Here is a 21,290-nt window from a genome sequence, read left to right on the forward strand (position 1 = left end):
GCATTTTCTGGTGGTAGAGATGGTCTTCTAATTGCATGTATATCTAATAAAACTTTTTACTGACTCGTCTCACATTAAATATATTGTTCTGTGTGGTTCAGTTCTGTGCTAATGTAAGTTGTAGCTTTGTCAGCTTGCTTGATTTAGCAAGATGCTAAATACTTAAGGTACTAGACAAATACTTTATTTGAGAGGACTGTGGGTCTCTGTGCAGCCATTCTGTTAAGTTGATTGATGTGATTATGGAACATGGTCATTTCCATTTATGGCTGTCAGATTTTTTTTTATTTATTGCTATTGCAGTGCAGATAATAAATTACCTTCAGCTAGAGAACTTAAACACAAATGTAGTTAAACAGGTGCTCGACAGCAACACTATGTGTACTGCTGTGTTGTGCTTTGGTGTAATTGGGAAGGAGAAGGGGCCACACATTACGAGCTATGTTTACCTAAACAGGCAGACCTGTGAGGACAGCTGACATTATTGCATGTACAGTAGCTTGATTACCATCACTCATCATAACAAAGCTACCACTGATAGGCATGTGCAGCTGTGGGTAATAGCTACTGTACAATATATGTAGTTCGAGGCTAAAGTAGCTGCTGATTTCACAATGTATATTTCTCAACTAAAAATACAAGTGGTATCAAGAAAGTAAGTTTTGCTTGACACTTGAAAGTGCAAAAAGTAATGACAAAATACGCTTAGGAATAAAAGCTAACCTGGGATTCTGTTCCAACATTATTTCCGTCCATGCTAAGACAGCTGGCTTTGTGAAACACAAAGTTGTTTAACCTTCTATGTAATGTTGTTAAAATGATAAACAAATAGTAACAGTTTGTTTGGAGGTGCAAGGGAAGCCTTCAGATGTAAATCAGTTAGGACAATGTTGACAGTGTGGTCTGTAATGAGATGTTTCATTCATATACATCTACGTGATTACTCTGTTGTTCACAATTAAGTGTCAGGCAGCGGGTTCAATGAACAACTTTCAAGCTGTCTCTCTACCATTCCACACTCAAACGGCGCGCGGGAAGAACAAGTGCTTAAATTTTTTTGTGTGAGGCCTGATTTCTCTTACTTTATTGTGATGATCCTGATCATTTCTTCCTATGTAGGTGAGTGCCAACAGAATGTTTTTGCAATTGGAGGAGAAAACTGGTGATTGAAATTTCATGAAAATATCCCACTGCAACAAAAAACACCTTTGTTTTAATGATTGCCAGTCTAATTCATGTGTCATTTCTGTGGCACTCTCCCCCTTATTTCACAATAATACAAAGCGAGCCACCCATCTTTGAAATTTTTCAGTATTGTCGCAGAAGAAGTTGAATAGCACCATGGTGTAGTGGTTATGATACTGAACTGTTGCATAGAGGGTCGTGAGTTCAAAACTTACCTGGACTGTACAATTTTAATTTCTATATTCGGTTCGAGTACTTGTGTGCGTGCGTGCTTGCGTGTGTATACGTGTCCTTTTTTTCCCCCCTAAGGTAAGTCTTTCCGCTCCCGGGATTGGAATGACTCCTTACACTCTCCCTTAAAACTCACATCCTTTCGTCTTTCCCTCTCCTTCCCTCTTTCCTGACAAAGCAACTGTTGGTTGCGAAAGCTTGAATTTTGTGTGTATGTTTGTGTTTGTTTGTGTCTATCGACTTGCCGGCGTTTTTGTTTGGTAAGTCACATCATCTTTGTTTTTAGATATATTTTTCCCACGTGGAATGTTTCGCTGGAGCCAGTTCACTCCGCATTCTTGCATATGCAAGTGCTGAATAAACCTTTGTTAAGTAGAGTTAGTGTTTGTCATTCATCTAATTACACCTTCTTCTACGTAACATTATTCTGATGGAGGCGCTTGGTATTGGAACTTGTGATAATGCACATTATCGACGACACAGTGGCTCCCATCAGACAATGACAAAGCCGCCGTTTACGTGGTGAGAAACTCAAGTTCAAGCCATATTCAACAGATCACAATCTAAAACAATAAACTCGTAGCCAAGATGACAGGAATTCTTTTTTATTTCATGATTACCGCTTTCGGCAAAACTACAGGTTACAACATCAAGGCGAACAATGGTGATATTAATAGTTGCCTATAACATGCAGGCCTTACAAAATTGTCGTAAGTAGCTCATAGGCGTCCAAGAGAGATGACATTATAAATGTTAAGTGTCTCCATCACATACAAGTGCAAGCTAGATACCTAGGTTCTGCTGATGTACCAGTGTTCTGCTGATGAATCGCAGTCTTTGGTCTGACCCACAACATTATCTGCGTGATTGTTCCAATTTAGGTTATTTGTAATTGTAATCCCTAAGTATTTTGTTGAATTTACAGCCTTCATATTTGTGTGACTTACCACGTAATCGAAATTTAGTGTATTTCTTTTAGTACTATGTGAATAACTTCACGCTTTCCTTTATTCAGGGCCAATTGCCACTTTTCGCAGCACACAGATATCTTATCTAAATCATTTTGCAATTCATTTTGGTCAACTGCTTATTTTACAAGGCAGTAAATGACAGCACCATCTGCAAATAATCTAAGAGGGCTACTCAGACTGTCTCCTATGTTGTTAATATAGATCAGGAACAATAGAGGGCCTATATCACTTCCTTGGAGAACGCTGGATATTTCTTCTGTTTTACTCAATGACTTTCCATCTGTTACTATGAACTGTGACCTTTCTGACAGGAGATCACGAATCCAGTCTCATAACTGAGGCGATACTCTGTAGGCACACGGTTTGGTTAGAAGACTCTTGTGAAAAACTGTGTTGAAAGCTTTCTGAAAATCTAAAAATATGATGTCAATTTGACATCCCCTGTCGATAGCACTCATTAATTCATGAGTATATAGAGCTAGTTGTGTTCTGCAAGAACAATATTTTCTGAATCCGTGCTGACTGTGTGTCTGTAAATCATTTTCTTCGAGGTACTTCATAATGTTGGGATACAGTATATATTCCAAAACCCTACTGCAAATCGACTTTGGTGATATGGGCCTGTAATCCAACAGATTACTCCTGTTACCCTTTTTGGGTGTTGGTGTGACTTGAGCAACTTTCCAGTCCTTAGATATGGAACTGTCTGTGAGCGAGTGGTTGTATATAATTGCTAAATATGGAGTTATTGCACCTGCATACTCTGAAAGGAACCTGACTGGTATACCATCTGGACCGGAAGCCTTGCTTTATTAAGTGATTTAAGCTGCTTTGCGACACCGAGGATATGTACTTCTATATTTCTCATCTTCACAGTTTTTCTTGATTGGAATTCGAGAATATTTACTTCGTCTTCTTTGGTGAAAGAGTTTAGAGAAAACCATGTTTAATAACTCTGCTTTGGTGGCACTGTCATCAATGACTTCACCGTTGCAATCACGCAGTGAAGGTATGGATTGCGTCTTGCCACTGGTGTGCTGTACATATGACCAGAATCTCTTTGGGCTTTCTGCTAGATTCAGAGACAGTGTTTCATTGTGGAAATTATTAAAAGCCTCTCACATTGAAGCACGCGCTATATTTAGAACTTCTGCAAAACTTTGCAGCTGCAGTTTGGGGCTCACACCTAAACTCGTCACATGACTTATTTTAGGTCGTACTAGGCAATTTGTACAGATGTTAGTGTAGTGTTGTGTTGTGATCCAAAAAGTTAGTCAGCTCTTCACCTAGTTCGTCCCTGAACTCTGTACACAGCCGCTTCCAAGTGACCAGAAACTTTCTGGCTTTGGTTGTCTGTGGCAACAGTGGATGCTGAATCCCACTGAACCCATCATAATTTTGTGCTATAGTGATCAAGAAAGTTGGTGTAAATGCATAGTCAGAGTTGTCATGTAGAATCTTTGGTATTCATTCATCTTCTTTTTCCACAATATGGAACAATTCATCTAGAACCCATTACATTACTCCTCATGCACATTTCCCCCCCCCCCCCCCTTTGTTAAACTACTGTACCTATGTCCGTCCCATCTGCTCACACCATTGTTAGTTCATCCCACTGTGAATTGCCTGCACAGCTCTTATATACAACACTACTGTCTCTGTCCTGCTGATGGGTTCCACTAGAGTACATGGCATAAATTGATGACTGAACTGGTTTTCTGAATACACTGACACTGTATTGCACTCTGCTGGGGAATTAAGATTTTTAGTAAGTAAAATTACACGATTTTCTGGTGGTGCTAGTAGCAGTGTCCCATCTCTGATATCCTTGGCATCCATAGTGTGCTAAAACCTGATCTTCCTTTGTAGTAGCAGTATTGCCTTATGACAGACTGCAGTTGCAATGAAATACTTTGCGTGGGGTAAGATACTGTGGGAAGCATATGACACCACACTGAGGGGATTGAAATATTTTTGTATGTTAAATGATGCAACCGAAGGAAAAAAAATTGGAAAAGAAAGAAAGGAAAATCTGGATTTTTGATCCCTTCTTTCGTGCTAAAATTTACTCTAGTACATAAATACTGCACATAGAAAGTATATATAAAAATTTTAGTTTTTTTCGTGTAATGTCTTCTTCAGCATACAATAGTCAACAAATTGTCTGATATTTTCCCTCATTTTATTCATCTTGTCACCCAAATACACGCTTAAATAACTGTGCATACTTTTCTTGTGTTCCACATTTCTAATGTATTGAGAATAAGAACTGTGAAGTTGATTTCCTTGTGATCTACATCAGTGCTCTTTGAGCACTGAATAACCTTCAATATCTTTTCCTCTGTCATGATCAGCACTGTACACACAGAAACTTCCCCCAAACATTTAGTTGATTGTTAGGTCAGTTTACTGCTCCCCCCCCCCCCCCCCCCCCAGTTCTTGATATGCCAAATAATGTGGTGGTTTGGAGAATACTGCATGATGTTGACAGTTTTCAGTCATCTTGATGTCGCCAATTCCATTCACACTGAACATATGTAATGCATTTAAAAAACTTGTGGAACAGTTTTATTTTATTTAAATTGCGAGTAAACATTCTCAAACCGTTTACTTTTGGTACTGAAATTTCAAGTTTTTGTGTAATGCTAATATCACAAAGGTGTAAAACACTTGTAGTATTTCGAGCCTGAAATACAAGCTTTATAGCTTTTAGTTTAATGTCTGGGTATACCTGCCAGCTATCAACAATACTTACAGCTTTATGTTTTCTCTTAAAACTCACATATTAGGAATCCTATTAATGAACATAACGGCCGCCATAATACATTTTGTTCATTCTGAAGACAAAAATAAGCTAATAAACCTGATCGATGACGTGACTGCCAAAAGACAGTACAGTTCTTCACCAGGGAAGTAAGATCTTATTATTTTAAACAATCTGTATTTCATTTCAAAATGGAAATAAGTTACATAGTATTCAGTCGGGACTGGAGTGTTAAGTCATGTTAATAGAATTTTCAAGTTGTGCATTTTTGTGTTAAAAACAGCAATTTAATTTCTGTTGAGAAATACTTCAATTTCCAAATTTTGAACTAACATCCTCATGTGATTGGTGCCTAGGATACTTTATGGAGTGTATTGGTACACAGAAAACACTTTCAGTAGCATGTGGTGTTATGCCAAGGCTTGTGATATTCACTGTAAATATTAACATCGTGTTACTGCAAGTTTTCCTTTGATCTTTTCATTCAGTGGACATGAGGCTGCAGGCTAGAACATTATGGTACACGTAAATAAACTTCATGCATTTCTGGAAGGTCCTGGGAATACAAAAAATTTATTCATGTGGTGTGTGTGTGTTTTTATTATTATTTTTTATTTTATTCTATTTATTTATTTTTTATTTTATTTCTTTATTTTTAGTAATCTGAAGAGCTTTCTTGAAATGTTAACTGTGGTTTGAATCTCACATATGTGCCTGTTGATCACTCAATACCTCAAATGCCGAATGAGTGGGTATCTTTTGTAACTTGTCCTGCTCTTTCTAAAAGAGTGTCATATAAGTTTAACACACAAAATGGATAAACCTATAGAAATGTGCTCTGTAGCAAAGGGTAGTGAACAGCACAATGACAAGACTTCCTCCCCCTCTCCCCCCTTTCTTTCTCTCTTTCTTTCATTCTTTCTCTCCAATGGCAGGTGTGACTCCTTAAACAGGATGATGACTAATATTGTACCTGCCTTTCCCAATTCAAGCTTGTGCTCCTACTTTGAGGGGAATATTTATGTCTACCTTGCTTTTTTGTAATATGCTCTATTTGGCAACTGTTAGGTATAACTTCAGTGGAGAATGGCTTTATACAACTGCATCAGAAATAGTAGAATAAAAGGCTTCTTGTACTTGCAAGTTTTGTGTGTGTTTCTGAGGAAATGTAAGTAATTTAGTAAAGGAGACAACACACCAGATAAAAACATTAGTTATCAACAGGCAGACAAAAAGAAAGGGGAAAAAAACTGAAACTTGTTTGTTTCGGACAAATCGTCTAACTGGGTGGATTACACAAACTTGCTGTCGCACCCCCCCCCCCCCCCCCCCCCGCTTCCTCTCTCTCTCACACACACACACACACACACACACACACACACACACACACACGTGTGTGTGTGTGTGTGTGTGTGTGTGTGTGTGTGTGTGTGTGTGTGTGTGTGTGTGTGTGTGTGTGGGCGCGCGCGCGTGCGCGCCACTACATTGACATTGTATTGACTGAACACATAGTGATGGCCTTTCTTCAAGTGGGCTGGGACAGGGAATTGTCATCTGTGGTGCTTAGATGGAGAAAGGAGTCATGGGAGGAAGGGTTGGCGAGGGGTGATTGACAGCTCATAAGCAGGCAGCAGGTGTGCAGCAGAATAATGTGGGAGGGAGAGGAAGTGGGGTGTCTGTGATGGGAATGCGACACAAGGGCACTGGAACCAATAAGTTTGTGTAATGCACAATTATGATGACTTGGAGGTGTGGATTGGAAAGGGGGCGCCTGTTTGGTATAGGTGTGGGTGTCGGGTGAGCAGAGATTGAGGCCAGGAGTAATATGGGAGTGAAGGATATGCTGCAAGGATAATCCCATCTATGTAGTTCAGAAAAGCTGGTGCTGTGCGGAAGGATTCAGATGGCATGGTTGTGAAGCAACCATTGATCTCAAGCATATTATGCTTAGCAGCATGTTCTGTCAGTAGGTGGTCAGCACCGCTTTTGACCACAGTTTGGCAGTGGCCATTCATTCCAGTGGATGGATGGTTAGTGATCTGTGCCACATACAGTGCTGTACAGAAATTGTGTCAAAGCTGATGTATGACATGGCTGCTTTCACAGGTGGTCCTGTGTCTGACAGAAGAGGATAAGCCTGTGACTCAAAGCCCTGCCAATTAGTATGGTTCATTTGCTCTAAGTGATGAGGGTGGGATTTCTTTACAGCTGGTTCTTGAGAGAGTGCAATTATTGTAAGACTATTTTTTATCTGTCCGTTTTGCAGGTTCTGCTGTTGACTGGTGGTCATTGGGAGTGTGCCTTTTTGAGTTCATGACAGGAATACCTCCATTTAATGATGAAACTGCAGAAGCGGTATTTGATCACATATTGGCTAGAGGTTAGTAATCTAGCGAGAAAAATAGTTATACTTAATTGGTATTTTATATTTTCAGATTTGTGTTATTTTCAGTTGTATTATGTTTCACATCAAAATTGGAATTTGACACTAATATTTCTTAACATTGTGGTAGTTTTACATAATTTAGATGAACTGCATAGTTTTTCCACTTCATAGTTGCAAAGAAATGCATGTGGCAGTTTTGATGCTTCTTTACTGTTGAGCAGGCATCCTGGGGTATGGAGTATCCCACATTTAGTTTTTTGCTAGTGGTAACGCTGCTGTTTGTGAGGGTTTAATAGTCCACTAGCTATACCGCTATTGTCTCAGCTACTGGTTATTGTAGCCGATTTTACTGTTTCACTCTCTGTATGCCTGCGTTTCCGATAATTTTTGGTTGAATGCTACTGGTGCATAAAGTACCTCCAAAACCTGGTCCTGTAAGTAAATATATATTTGGCATGTACACCCAAACATGCATAGTTATTTGTACCAGACAAATAGTTTGCAAAACTGATTAGTTTGTTAGTTATTCAGGGAAATAATGCCAGAAGAAACAGACCAAATTCTCAGGAGTTGTCAGTTATGTTGGATGGGTCAGAAGTAATTCAAGAAAGTGAGCATGGTAGTGATTCTGAACATGACATCCTGTCTGTTACTGAAGTTGACAGTTTTAATTAGAGTGAAAATGCAAATGTCGAGTTTATTATTGACAAGAGATAACATTACAAAGTGGAGACATGTGAACACTTCAACCACAGTAAAGTTAGAAATAAGAATTTAGTGAATGTGCAGTGTTTTCTGGTGCTAGAAGCAGTGCAGATGACCTCAGTAATGAATTTTCTACTTTCCATAAAATGATAGACAACACTATGACCTAATATTGTCACTCATACAGATTCATATACGTTAAAAAAAAAAAAAAAAAAAACGTTATAGTACATTCGTGATAGAGATGCAAAGAAGATGACACAAACCGAAAAACTTGCTTTACTGGGATGTTTGTATCTGACTGGAAAGAAGAAAGAACATCACACTAATTCACTCGAACTGTGAAACTCAGATGGAACAGGGAATGTGGGTTCTAAGAGCATGTATAAGTTAAAAAAGATTTTTGTTTGTACTCTAATGTATGTGTTTTGTTGATAAAGATGCATGAACTGAAAGAAGAAAAATAGAAACCTAGATGATGTTCATCCTTTCTTGCAGCTGTTTGTTTTCAGTTGCAGTAATTGATACAACCCGGAGACCTTTGCAACTATTGACAAGAAATTGGAAGTCTTATGAGGGCACTGCAATTTCATACAATATAATCCCAGTAAGCTTGCAAAATATGAAATCGAGATCTTTGCTACATGCGACTCAAAAATATTTTTAGAGTAACTTGTGAATATGTTGTGGAAAACAAGAGTCTGGCCCATATCAGACCGCAGACAAGCCAAGTGACATAGTAATGTGCCTTATTCCTGACATTGAAGGGAGCAATAGGAAAATCACATTTCATAATTGGTACGCCAGTTACCCTTTGGCAACATATCTCCAAAAGAAGCAGCTCACTTTTATCAGCATACTGGAGGAGGACAAAAAAGAAATAACAGTTCAATTTCAGGCAAGGAAAAATTGAAAAGTTATGTATTCAAGTTACAGATTTAGAAAAGGTATCACTCTCACAGAATACATTCAAAAGAAAAACAAATCTGTGATATTGCTATCTATGGTGCATGAACTACCAAAACTTGATGATAGAACAAACAAGCCTGACACAGTAATGGACTACAACATGAGAAAAGGGAGTGGTTATACCAAACGTCAGTTATGTAATGTGGATAATGCCTTGCGCACAACTTGGTGATGGCCAATGAACATTTTTTACTTTTTCTTGAATGTAACAGAAATCAATGTACAAATCTGGTCTTCCCCAAATCCAAAAAAAAGCCCTCATTATACAAGAAGACTTGTTTTTTTTTTAAGAATTTATCTGTGGCATTGATTAAGCACCATCTAGCCAAAAGATCCGGAATAATGTGTGTGCCTGGTGAAATTTCGGCACTCTTCATTAAATATTCTTGGTAAAGTAAGATAAAGAAAGATGTATGTCTGTCTGCTTCTCAAGGATCCACAAACAAACAACAAAAAACATGGAACATGTGTAACTTGGGGCTGAACTGAAGATATATTGACAACTATTATATGTAATATGTTCAAAAAATCAGGTTGGAAGAAACATGAGACAACTGCTTACACTTGCAACAGTTCTAACAACTAAGCCCTTTGTAACGACTGTGGCTTACACTCATGAGGCCTAAAATGTAAGGGACCTGTTCTAAACTGAAAAATAAAGCAAGTAAACCTGAAGTGAAACCTTTTGTATTGACTTTTCATGAAAATACTTAAAATTTATCCTAAAAAGTGCAAATAATCTATCAGGTTTGCAAAAAAAAAAAAAAAAATAAATAAATAAAAAATAAAAATAAAATAAAAAAAAATTAAATGCTCAGTAACAGTATTCACAAAATAACTTCTTTTTTGCTTCAGAGTTTGAGATCGTGTTATGTAAATTATGTTCTAATTATAAAATAGCCCAAGCACCTGCTCAACTAATGGAAATATGGCATGCCTGCTTGATGGTTAAGTGCTTTTAAATAAGTGTTGACAAATTCAGGAGATCACAATCTGTTAAATGTTGCTAGAAGAGGAAACCATATTTCATGGAGCACCACTCTGTCATTCTTTCGCCGAGATCTTCCACCTTAGTACACTGAAAGGAGGTGTGACACATCAGACTTGTTGAATCCACTTTGTAACCTTTCCCCTCCCTCTGCCCCCAACTCTTTTGTGATTATGTGCATGGCAGCATGGGGTTCCAAGCTATTGCTGTACTTCTTTCTTTCCTGTTCTGCAATTTTGCTTAATAACTACGTCTTTCCTCAGTTATTTTCTAGGACAGATATTCTGCTGAACCTACTTCACTCATTGTAGGACATCAGTTGTGGCTTTTCCCAGTTTGTTCCCTTTATTTTGCACCAAATATTTTGGTTAACTTTTGTTCAGCCCACATATCTGAGTTTGACCTCCACCTTCAACCAAGAAATTAACAGAATGTGCAAGCCTATAGATATGTCACCCAATACCAGCATAGTAGCTAGTCCGAGTGGGGGTTTGTCAGGTAGCTGTGCTGTGGTAACCAGTGGTAACCCCATGACCACATATGGAATACACAATTCGTGCCCAACTTGTTACTTCCTCACAAATGCGGAGAAGTGGGCATCTGTCTGTCTGAGGGCACTGGTGCACACAATCTTCTGTCTTGCACTGCTTGCTCAGTTGTATTTCTCTGGGTCTCGAGTGATGTGGGCATCCTGGAGAATGAACTGACCAACCTTGTGGGTAGAGAAGTGATTAGTAGCCCAGCATTTGCTTTGATGATCCCAGGTGCAGATCTGTGGGTGCAAATAATACCTAATCTCACTTGGAGATGGAACATTGTCCAATGAGCTAATGCATGTTCAGAGAGATTAGTGCTGCATGACATTCCCCTTTCCACTCATTCCAGTAGGAATACACTATCTTATGTCACTTTTGCATCAGTCATAACAAATTAGTTCCGGATGAGAATTCCGGGTTGTATGACCATAGTCCACGAAACTTTTCCGTTCCTAACATATCGTCCGGAGCTGCCCTGGACATTTTCGGTGGTGCTCACGGTTTCTCCAAGTCTTACTGACTGGTGGGTCAGATGTCAAAGAGTGACATAAATACTATGGAAAATGTACATTAAAATATTTCAATTTTTGCTTCAATAATGCTCTTTACTTGCAACACTGACAACAATGTTTCCTTTGTCAGCAGGAAGAACCACTACCTCTTCATCTGTATTTAAATCATTGAGAGCCTTTGTCTCACATTTTGTTAAATTTCTTTCCAAAGGTTTACTGCGTCACAGTACTGTGGTGGTTTTGATTCAGATTGCATGTGCAGTTGCTTTGAGAAGTGTTCGTGTACCTGCCATTAATAGAAGGTGAGAGAAATGCTCTCATTTTATGGAGGACCTTGAAGGGCTAACTTTGGCTCCTGAAGGTATTCCTGTAAGTCTTTATTCACTATGATTCCAATTAACAAAGTTATGATTTATATAGTGGCTGTGTCACCAGGGGATTTGACTGTTCCTTTTAGAAATTGCATTACGTTTAGTTAGTTCCAGTGGAACAGTGAATTTTATGAGCAAGTTGATGGTGTCGCAATGGGTAACCCACTGGGTCCTGTGATCTTGAAAATATTTGAACAATCAGCTCTAGAAAAATCAAATAAGAAACAGTCTTGATGATATCAGTTTGTGGACGATACTGTTGCAGTTTGGTCACATAGTAAAAAAGCTTTGGAAAAATTGTTTTCTCACCTAAATAATATAAATACAAAAATCCACTTGGCCATGGAAATGCAAAATGACAACAGAATATCCTTCGTACAAGTTTTATTTCTGATACAGACTAATGGAAGGTTGAAACATAAAATTTTTTATGAAGCCACACATGTGGACAGATATTTGCTTAAGAACTCCAACGATTATCCACAACAAAAGAGGGGTGTCATTAAAAGTCTTGTCAATAGAGCCAGAAGAATTTCCACACCGGAACACCTGGTCACCAGATTAAAACATTTGAAGGAGAGTTCCAAGAAAAATTGCTAGTCAGGAAAAAGCAAATAGTACTCTTGAGATCAAATTACAGTAGGGCAAAAGACAACAATAAAACACAGCAATGGAAGAACACAGTTTGCTATCTCCCTTTCATAAAAAAAAGGTAAGTGATCAGATCAGAAAGAGTCTACTGAAACATAATGTCAGATCAGTTTTTAGACTAGACTAGACCAACTAAGAAAATATGTCAAACATTTCGATCTGTAAAGGATAAATGCACTCCTTTGTCAACATGCATGATGTGTAAAATTCTGTGTACATTTGGTAAGGTCGACATTGGAACTACGAGAGATATGAATGCACAGCTGAAGGAACATACGTCTTTGCCAACTAGGGAAAAAATAAAAATTGGCTGTAGCAAAGCATGCTCTTCAGTCTGGAAACTATGAAGTTTCCTGAAACCAATATTTTGTCTTCAATTATGAATTATGGCTACATAGAGAAGCCATCGAAATATATAAACATGAGATAATCGTAACAGAAAAGAAGCCATGAGCTATGGGCAGTGACGCTACAGAACAATAGAGAAGTTTTATCTTTGACAGAACAATTGATGATTAAGTTTTACCTCTGACAAAAATTACCTATGCTGATCATGTCCCTTTTCCACACTATTTGTCAGACTCTGACATCTGACCCATCAGTCAGTAAGACTTAGTGGTACCAGAAGCACCTCTGCAGATGTCCAGTGCAGGCCTGGACGAAATGTCAGCAACAGAAAATTTTCATGGGCCGTGGCCATACAATCCGGAAACTCTCCAGCAGCCAAAACAAAGTAACCCATACTTTATCTTATGTAATGAGCTGTCCCCATGTTGTGGTTGTGTGGATCCTTACAGATATTAAATCTTATTGTGGCTGTTCCGTCTCCTGCCCAAGGCTCTGATGACCTTGCTGCTTAGTCCCTTAACCCCCCCTCCCCTCCAAACCAACCAGACTGTGCCAAAATGCTAGTTTTATGTGCCATGTTGAATGATATGCCAGTTAGATAATTTTCTTGAACCATTATTCACACACTCTGCTCTGTGGTTATAAGAGTTTACCATTTGAACTTTTTTGACTTATCATTTTTCACATAGGTCACTTGAAGGTTTGACATAGGTGCTAATGACCCAGTTGCTGTGTGTCTGTGACTAATTATAAACATAAACTGTTTGAACCAGTGAAATACTGTTAATTTCAGGAGTTCGTCTGTGCTTTATGCCTGTTTCAACATTCTGCAATTTGCTCTTGTTATTTTGTTGAAAAGGAAACAAAATTTCCAAACTGTACTAGTCATTGAAAGCCAACTAAATTTTCTGGAGACCGCTTTCTTTCAGTTGAGGTTTGTTCTTTCAATGTTACCACTCTCATACACACATATTTATAATCCACATTAGCAACTATGCATGACCTTCCTCCAAAAAAGTTTCACCTCTCTCTCTCTCTCTCTCTCTCTCTCTCTCTCTCTCTCTCTCTCTCTCTCTCTCTCTCTGAGAAGTGGAAAACATCCAATCCAATTTCTCACATATACTGTGCCACCTATTGAATTTTTGTTGTTACGTGCATGTGTGTGCGCATGCACATGCATGTGCATTTTTTTCACTTACCACTTGATTAGAGAAAATGCCTCTTTTGTATTTCTTCTCTTGTCCTTCATTCCCTGAAAAGTACTTTCTAGAAATACATTGAGGTGTTCTTTGTAACACACAGATTTTTATTAGATGCTTATTTTCAGAACTGTTTGTCTGCATCTTGTGTATCTAGGTATGTGTACCTGTGATTATACCATACTAATTTGAACAATGATGATAAGACTATAGAACCATGATTTTTAAGAGTATTGTGCAGAAAGGAGACTCAGTCCTCATACATACAATTTGTTATTGGAAACACACACTATATCTGTCATGTTGGTACTATGGTTAAAACACTACACTCACATTTGGTGGAATGATGGTTTAAATGTGTGTCCAGCCACACAGGTTGTCCATAGTTTGCATAAATTAATCTAGGTAAATGCCAGGCTGATTCCTTTCATTGAACATCATTACAGAGCACAGCTCTCTCAGCTTGTGCTCTATAATGATGTGAACAGTACATTAAACACTAATTTTCCTTCCATGAACATTTTACTTGTAGTGTATCCACATGTACGGGATTTTAATTTTGTTTGATTTTTGGAGAAAATTTAATAAAGTTTTAGATTAGAAATTCAGTATCTGTGTGTGGTCACGGTAACCTGTATTACATGTAAAACGTTAGGTTGCTAAAGGATTTTAATAGACAATGTAATGTTTTTAATGTTTTCTGTAATGCTTGACTGTATCGCACAATTTGTTTTTAACATAAAAGTAGTACAGTATGAGCCAAGATTGTTGTAAAAAATAAAATAATAATTTGAATAATTCCAATTTGAAACCCGTTGTTGGTTCTCTCTCTCTCTCTCTCCTTTTCTTTTCACACCCTGCTGTGTTCAGAAGGAGAGGTCCCCAGCAGTGGAATCAACTTTTTGAAACCATGTATACTGTGATGTAGATTAAGATCCCAGGTAACATATTATGCTGCCAATCACCCTGGTGGACCCTTGTTTGTGAGCAATTGACAAGAAATAAATTTCAAAATTTCTATAGCTTTAAAAAAAGGAATATTATATAAACTGGCTGTGTAGTGTAATGGTTAAGGTAGAGCCCTCACATGGAAAAGGTTGTGGTTTCAAATCCTTTTTTTATTTTACATCTTTATTGAAATGACTTTGATCATTATTTTTATTTATTTAATAGGTTTAAGTGTGTGTTTTTATTTCTCTTCGTTTGTCACATAATTTTAGTCATTGTATTAAGGTTTTCATTTGCTCTCATTTTTCTTCTTTACTTTTTTCCACTTGTAATTATTGTTCATGTAATTTTAACGATTTTTATGCATTAACTTCGATTTGATTTCTTCCTTTTTATCATCCCACAGTTTTGTCCCATGTTATGGCATTCACTATTTGTATTCTTCATTTTGCATGAATTTTATGTTACGCTGCCGGAAAAAAAATTAGTACACCCTTTTAGAGATTTCCAATTCACATGAAGTATTTTGTTGCAACAGTGCATAAATAGTACATGAATGATTACATTTGCAGATCAATTGCACAAGCAGTTCAGAGATAACAGGTATTAACTCATGCTGAAACATTCATATTAGTACATGGTGTAGCCTTCATGCGCAGCATTGCAGATGCTGTCTGTGGCATCTAGTCAGTCTTACAGATAGGGAATACTGTCCTGGGACATGTTTTGCCATATCTTCTCGATCTGTTCATGTAGTTCTGTAAGAGTTGTTGGTTGAAGGGTCACACAAGTTATTTCTTGAAACTTCCTGGCAGATTAAAACTGTGTGCCCGACCGAGACTCGAACTCGGGTAGAGCACTTGCCCGCGAAAGGCAAAGGTCCCGAGTTCGAGTCTCGGTCGGGCACACAGTTTTAATCTGCCAGGAAGTTTCATATCAGCGCACACTCCGCTGCAGAGTGAAAATCTCATTCTGGAAGTTATTTCTTGTCCCACCATATCCCACATCTGCTTGATTGCAGAAAAGTCTGGAGTTTGTGCTGGTCAAAGAAATTGCTGCAAGTCTTGCAGAGCATGTTGAATTTCATTTGGCAGTCTGTAGGTGAGCATTATCCTATTGGTACAAATACATCACATTCCTGTTGCAAGAACAATAAAAGAATAGGTTTAACAACATTCTACATGTCTTGAGTGCTGGTTAGTCCCCCCCCCCCCCCCCCCCCCACCTCCCCTCCCACAGAAACACCAAAGGTGAACAAGGGTTGTAGTTCATCACACCTCAGACCATAAGACCTTGGGTGGGGCCAATGTGTCTTGGATGAATTCACTCTGAGACAATGCTCGTTACATCTACATCATAAACGCAAACATCATGACTTGGATACAGGCAGAATGTGCTTTCATCCCTGAAGACCACAGTGCACCATTCCATCTTCCAAGTGGTCCTCTGATGGCACCAGTTGAGCCTTAAACGTTGATGCCGTTGTATGAATTGAAGATGGGCTAGAGATGTGCATGCCCATAGTCCCTCTTCTAATTACTGGTGTGCAACAGTTCATGTTGATACATCTGGGGTCACAGGCCATCTTCTCTGATTTATGCTAAGTGTACAATCTACCATTGCTGCCATTAAAATATGATGATCCTGGCGAGGAACTGTGCTATGTGGACATCCAGCCTCATATAGAGTTGTGAGAATGTTCATGTGTCAACTAAGACCAGCATCGATGCACAACTGTCACAGCATGTCCAACTTATATGGCAGTGCTCCGAAAGGACCATCTCACTACATGGAAGGGGACAATTTGACCTCTTTCAAACTTGCCCAGTTGGCTATAAGAAGCACAAGTGTATTTCCATGGCTTGGTTAACTGCTTGCTTCATACATTCGCACCACATTGAGTCTTCCAGCTGTGAGCATTCCCTATTAAAGGGTAGACTCAGAGGGTGCTCTGGCATCGATGCCACTATGCTCTCTATTGTCACACACTGTTGAAACCATTATCTACATCTACATCAATACTCTGTAAGCACCTGACGGTTTATGTTTGAGGGTACCTTGGGTACCTCTATCGGTTCTCCCTTCTATTCCAGTATCGTATTGTTCGTGGAAAGAAGGATTGTCGGTATGCTTCTGTGTGGGCTCTAATCTCTCTGATTTTATCCTCGTGGTCTCTTCACGAGATATACGTAGGAGGTAGCATTATACTGCTTGATTCATCGGTGAAGGTATGTTCTCGAAACTTCATCAAAAGCCTGTACTGAGCTACTGAGCGTCTCTCCTGCAGAGTCTTCCACTGGAGTTTATCTATTATCTCCGTAACGCTTTCGCGCTGCTCTCCATTGGGTCTTCTCTCTCTCTCTTCTATCAACCCTATCTGGTACAGATCCCACACTGCTGAGCAGTATTCAAGCAGTGGGCGAAAAAGTGTACTGTAACCTACTTCCTTGTTTTCGGATTGCATTTCCTTATGATTGTTTCAATGAATCTGTCTGGCACCTGCTTTACCAACGATCAACTTTATATGATCATTCCATTTTAAATCACTCCTAATGCGGACTCCCAGATAATTTATAGAATTAGCTGCTTCCAGTTGCTGACCTGCTATTTTGTAGCTAAATGATAAGGGATCTATCTTTCTATGTATTCGCAGCACATTACACTTGCCTACATTGAGATTCAATTGCCATTCGCTGCACCACGCGTTAATTTGCTGCAGATCCTCCTACATTTCAGTACAATTTTCCATTGTTACAACCTCTCAATATAACACAGCATCATCCGCAAAAAGCCTCAGTGAACTTCGGATGTCATCCACAAGGTCATTTATGTATATTGTGAATACCAATGGTCTTACGACACTCCCCTGTGGCACACCTGAAATCACTCTTACTTCGGAAGACTTTCTCCATTGAGAATGACATGCTGCGTTCTGTTATCTAGGAACTCTTCAATCCAATCACACAATTGGTCTGATAGTCCATATGCTCTTACTTTGTTCATTAAACGACTGTGGGGAACTGTATCGAACGCCTTACGGAAGTCAAGAAACACGGCATCTACCTGTGAACCTGTGTCTATGGCCCTCTGAGTCTCGTGGACGAGTAGTGCAAGCTGGGTTTCACACGATTGTCTTTTTCGAAACCCATGCCGATTCCTACAGAGTAGATTTCTAGTCTCCAGAAAAGTCTTCATACTCGAACATAATATGTGTTCCAGAATTCTACAACTGATAGACAGTAGAGATATAGGTCTATAGTTCTGCACATCTGTTCAATGTCCCTTCTTGAAAACGGGGCTGACCTGTGCCCTTTTCCAATCCTTTGGAACGCTACGCTCTTCTAGAGACCTACGGTACACCGCTGCAAGAATGGGGGCAAGTTCCTTCGTGTACTCCGTGTAAAATTGAACTGGTATCCCATCAGGTCCAGCGACCTTTCCTCTTTTGAGCGATTTTAGTTGTTTCTCTATCCCTCTGTCGTCTATTTCGATATCTACCATTTTGTCATCTGTGTGACAATCTAGAGAAGGAACTTCAGTGCAGTCTTCCTCTGTGAAACACCTTTGGAAAAAGACATTTAGTATTTCGGCCTTTAGTTTGTCATCCTCTGTTTCGGTACCATTTTGGTCACAGAGTGTCTGGACATTTTGTTTTGATCCACCTACCGCTTTGACATAAGACCAAAATTTCTTAGGATTTTCTGCCAAGTCAGTACATAGAACTATACTTTCGAATTCATTGAACGCCTCTCGCATAGCCCTCCTCACACTGCATTTCACTTCGCGTAATTTTTGTTTGTCTGCTAGGCTTTGGCTATGTTTGTTTGCTGTGAAGTTCCCTTTGCTTCCATAGCAGTTTTCTAACTCGGTTATTGTGCCACAGTGGCTCTTTTCCATCTCTTACGATCTTCCTTGGCACATACTCATCTAACGCAGATTGTACGATGGTTTTGCACTTTGTCCACTGATCCTCAACACTATCTGTACTTGAGACTAAACTTGTGTTGCGCTGTCAGGTACTCTGTAATCTGCTTTTTGTCACTTTTGCTAAACAGAAAAATCTTTCTACCTTTTTTAATATTTCTATTTACGGCTGAAATCATCGATGCAGTAACCGCATTATGGTCACTGATTCCCTGTTCTGCGTTAACTGTTTCAAATAATTCGGGTCTGTTTGTCACCAGAAGGTCTAATATGTTATCGCCACGAGTTGGTTCTCTGTTTAACTGCTCAAGGTAGTTTTCAGATAAAGCACTTAAAAAAAATTTCCTGTATTCTTTGTCCCTGCCATCCGTTATGAATGTTTGAGTCTCCCAGTCTATATCCAGCAAATTAAAATCTCCACCCAGAACTATAACATGGTGGGGAAATGTACTTGAAATATTTTCCAAATTATCCTTCAGGTGCTCAGCCACAACAGCTGCTGAGCCAAGGGGCCTATAGACACATCCAATTACCATGTCTGAGCCTGCTTTAACCGTGACCTTCACCCAAATTATTTCAAATTTTGGATCTCCGTCAATTTCCTTCGATACTATTGTACTTCTTATTGCTATAAACACGCCTCCCCCTTCACTGTCCAGCCTGTCTCTGCGGTATACATTCCAATATGAGTTTAGGATTTCATTACTGTTTATGTCTGGTTTCAGCCAACTTTCTGTCTCTAGTACTATATGGGCATTGTGACTGTTTATTAATGAGAGAAGTTCTGGGACCTTTCTATAGATGCTCCTGCAGTTTACAATTAGCACATTAATATTGTTATTCCCTGTTGCATTTTGCCTACTCCTACCTTGCCACGTCTCAGGAGGCGTCTTGTCGGGCCTAGGGAGGGAATTCTCTTACCTAAAAAAACGCACTTGTGCACTCCACACGTACTCTGCTACCCTTGTAGCTGCTTCCGGCGTGTAGTGCACGCCTGACCTATTATTAGTACGTCTACTACCCCCAAGTGGCATATGCCATCATTGGCTCAAAATCAGTCTTGTATTTCCAAGTGCACTATTTTTGGCAGTGTATTTATAATCTCTTTGCTGTAACTACCGATTTTGTGTGTGGGCCACTTCATATTTCATATGTGAAGTTTTTGCTTGATTCGGCCACCAGAGGCCACCCGGCCTGCTAATACGACAGCAGTTGCATGCCGAACTAATGCATATGTAAGCCGGAGTGCAAGGCTCCTCGAGCCACTTGTGTAGTGTTAATTGTATTATACTTTGTCTTCGATATGTGTATACTGTTTGAGCAATAAATTACTGTGTTCGTGGGTTAGAACACCCTTCTTTTGTTTAATTCTTTGTCTGCTTAATTTTGATCGTACTGTGGTAAGAATTTATGTTTTCAATGTTTGTATGACAGTTACCACCCAAAAAATGTATGTCTTGCAACAAAAAATACATTTTTCACACCATTGCACAGCAATATAAATAGATTTTTATGTCTTTTGTTTTTTTAACTGATAGCTTGGCATTTTGAAATGTGTGAATATTATGCTAGATAAATAAAAATAATTAAATTCACATGCACAGAGATTCCAAGTGGAAAAAGAATGATAGGGAGAAGAAATTAGATCAACTGAAAATTAATATGGTAATTAAAATGATGTGACATAGAAACAGGAATAAAAAATACCTTTAAACTAATTAATTGAATAAAAATAATGACCAAAGTCATTTGATACGGATTTGAAAATAAATAATTTCAAAATATCTGACTAGAATTAAAATCGCAATCTTTCCCATATAAGAACTGAAACTTAAACATTACGCTACAGAACCTGTCTGTACAATAGTCTCTTTTTTTTAAATCTGTAGAGCAACACATGAAATTCAAATTTTTTTTCGCAATTATTCACCCACGAGGATGAATGGCTGCAGGATGCGAAACCTGGGACTTAAATCTACATCGCCATATAGATGGTTTCAAAAATTCAACCCCATCACTGAGGGCCTCTCCTTGTATATGAAACGTAAATAGGAAGAGTTCCACTCTACATTTTTGTGATGGTATATTCATCTTTACTTTGGTGTTTTGTCTCAGACTGTAATCTTTGCAAACTGATTAACAGAAGTAATTGTTTTCATGAAAATGCATACTTCATTCTTCAGTATATGCTAATTTAACTATATTTATTTTCAACTTTCTATTTGCATCCAAGGCAGAAAAGTGCAATGTTTCAATTATCTTAATAGCACCAAAGATGTTCCTTCTCATATAGACTCAGTGTTCCATGAAACAATGTCACATCACAAGTTCAAAATGACACTGTGTTACTCCATGTACTTTCTACAGGTAATACAAATTAAAGATCTTTGAAATTTGTGTATTTATTTATTTTATAGAAAACTGTGGATGAATTGAGTTTACTTTTGTTGTAATTGCCCATCAGCTTCAACTCACTGTGTGCACTAGTATTCAGACGTGTGATAGAGAAAGTACAATGACTTATTGAGATGACTGTCACTATCTCTCAGATTTGTCATGTAATGTTTTCTATGAAATTCTAGAAAATTGTCATTCTTCTTTG

General features: G+C 38.6%; 1 protein-coding gene across 3 annotated transcripts in view; it reads left to right on the forward strand.

The window, feature by feature from the left end:
- LOC126268070 (serine/threonine-protein kinase greatwall) overlaps positions 1 to 21,290 on the forward strand; it is a 119,690-nt gene that overhangs the window by 92,934 nt on the left and 5,466 nt on the right. For all 3 annotated transcript variants that reach the window (XM_049973506.1, XM_049973507.1, XM_049973508.1), the window contains exon 10: positions 7,418 to 7,531. In XM_049973506.1, coding sequence (XP_049829463.1) covers positions 7,418 to 7,531 — 114 coding nt within the window. The remainder of the gene's footprint in view (positions 1 to 7,417; positions 7,532 to 21,290) is intronic.

The sequence above is a fragment of the Schistocerca gregaria genome, chromosome 4, assembly GCF_023897955.1.
Source record: "Schistocerca gregaria isolate iqSchGreg1 chromosome 4, iqSchGreg1.2, whole genome shotgun sequence".
Taxonomy (NCBI): Eukaryota; Metazoa; Arthropoda; class Insecta; order Orthoptera; family Acrididae; genus Schistocerca; species Schistocerca gregaria.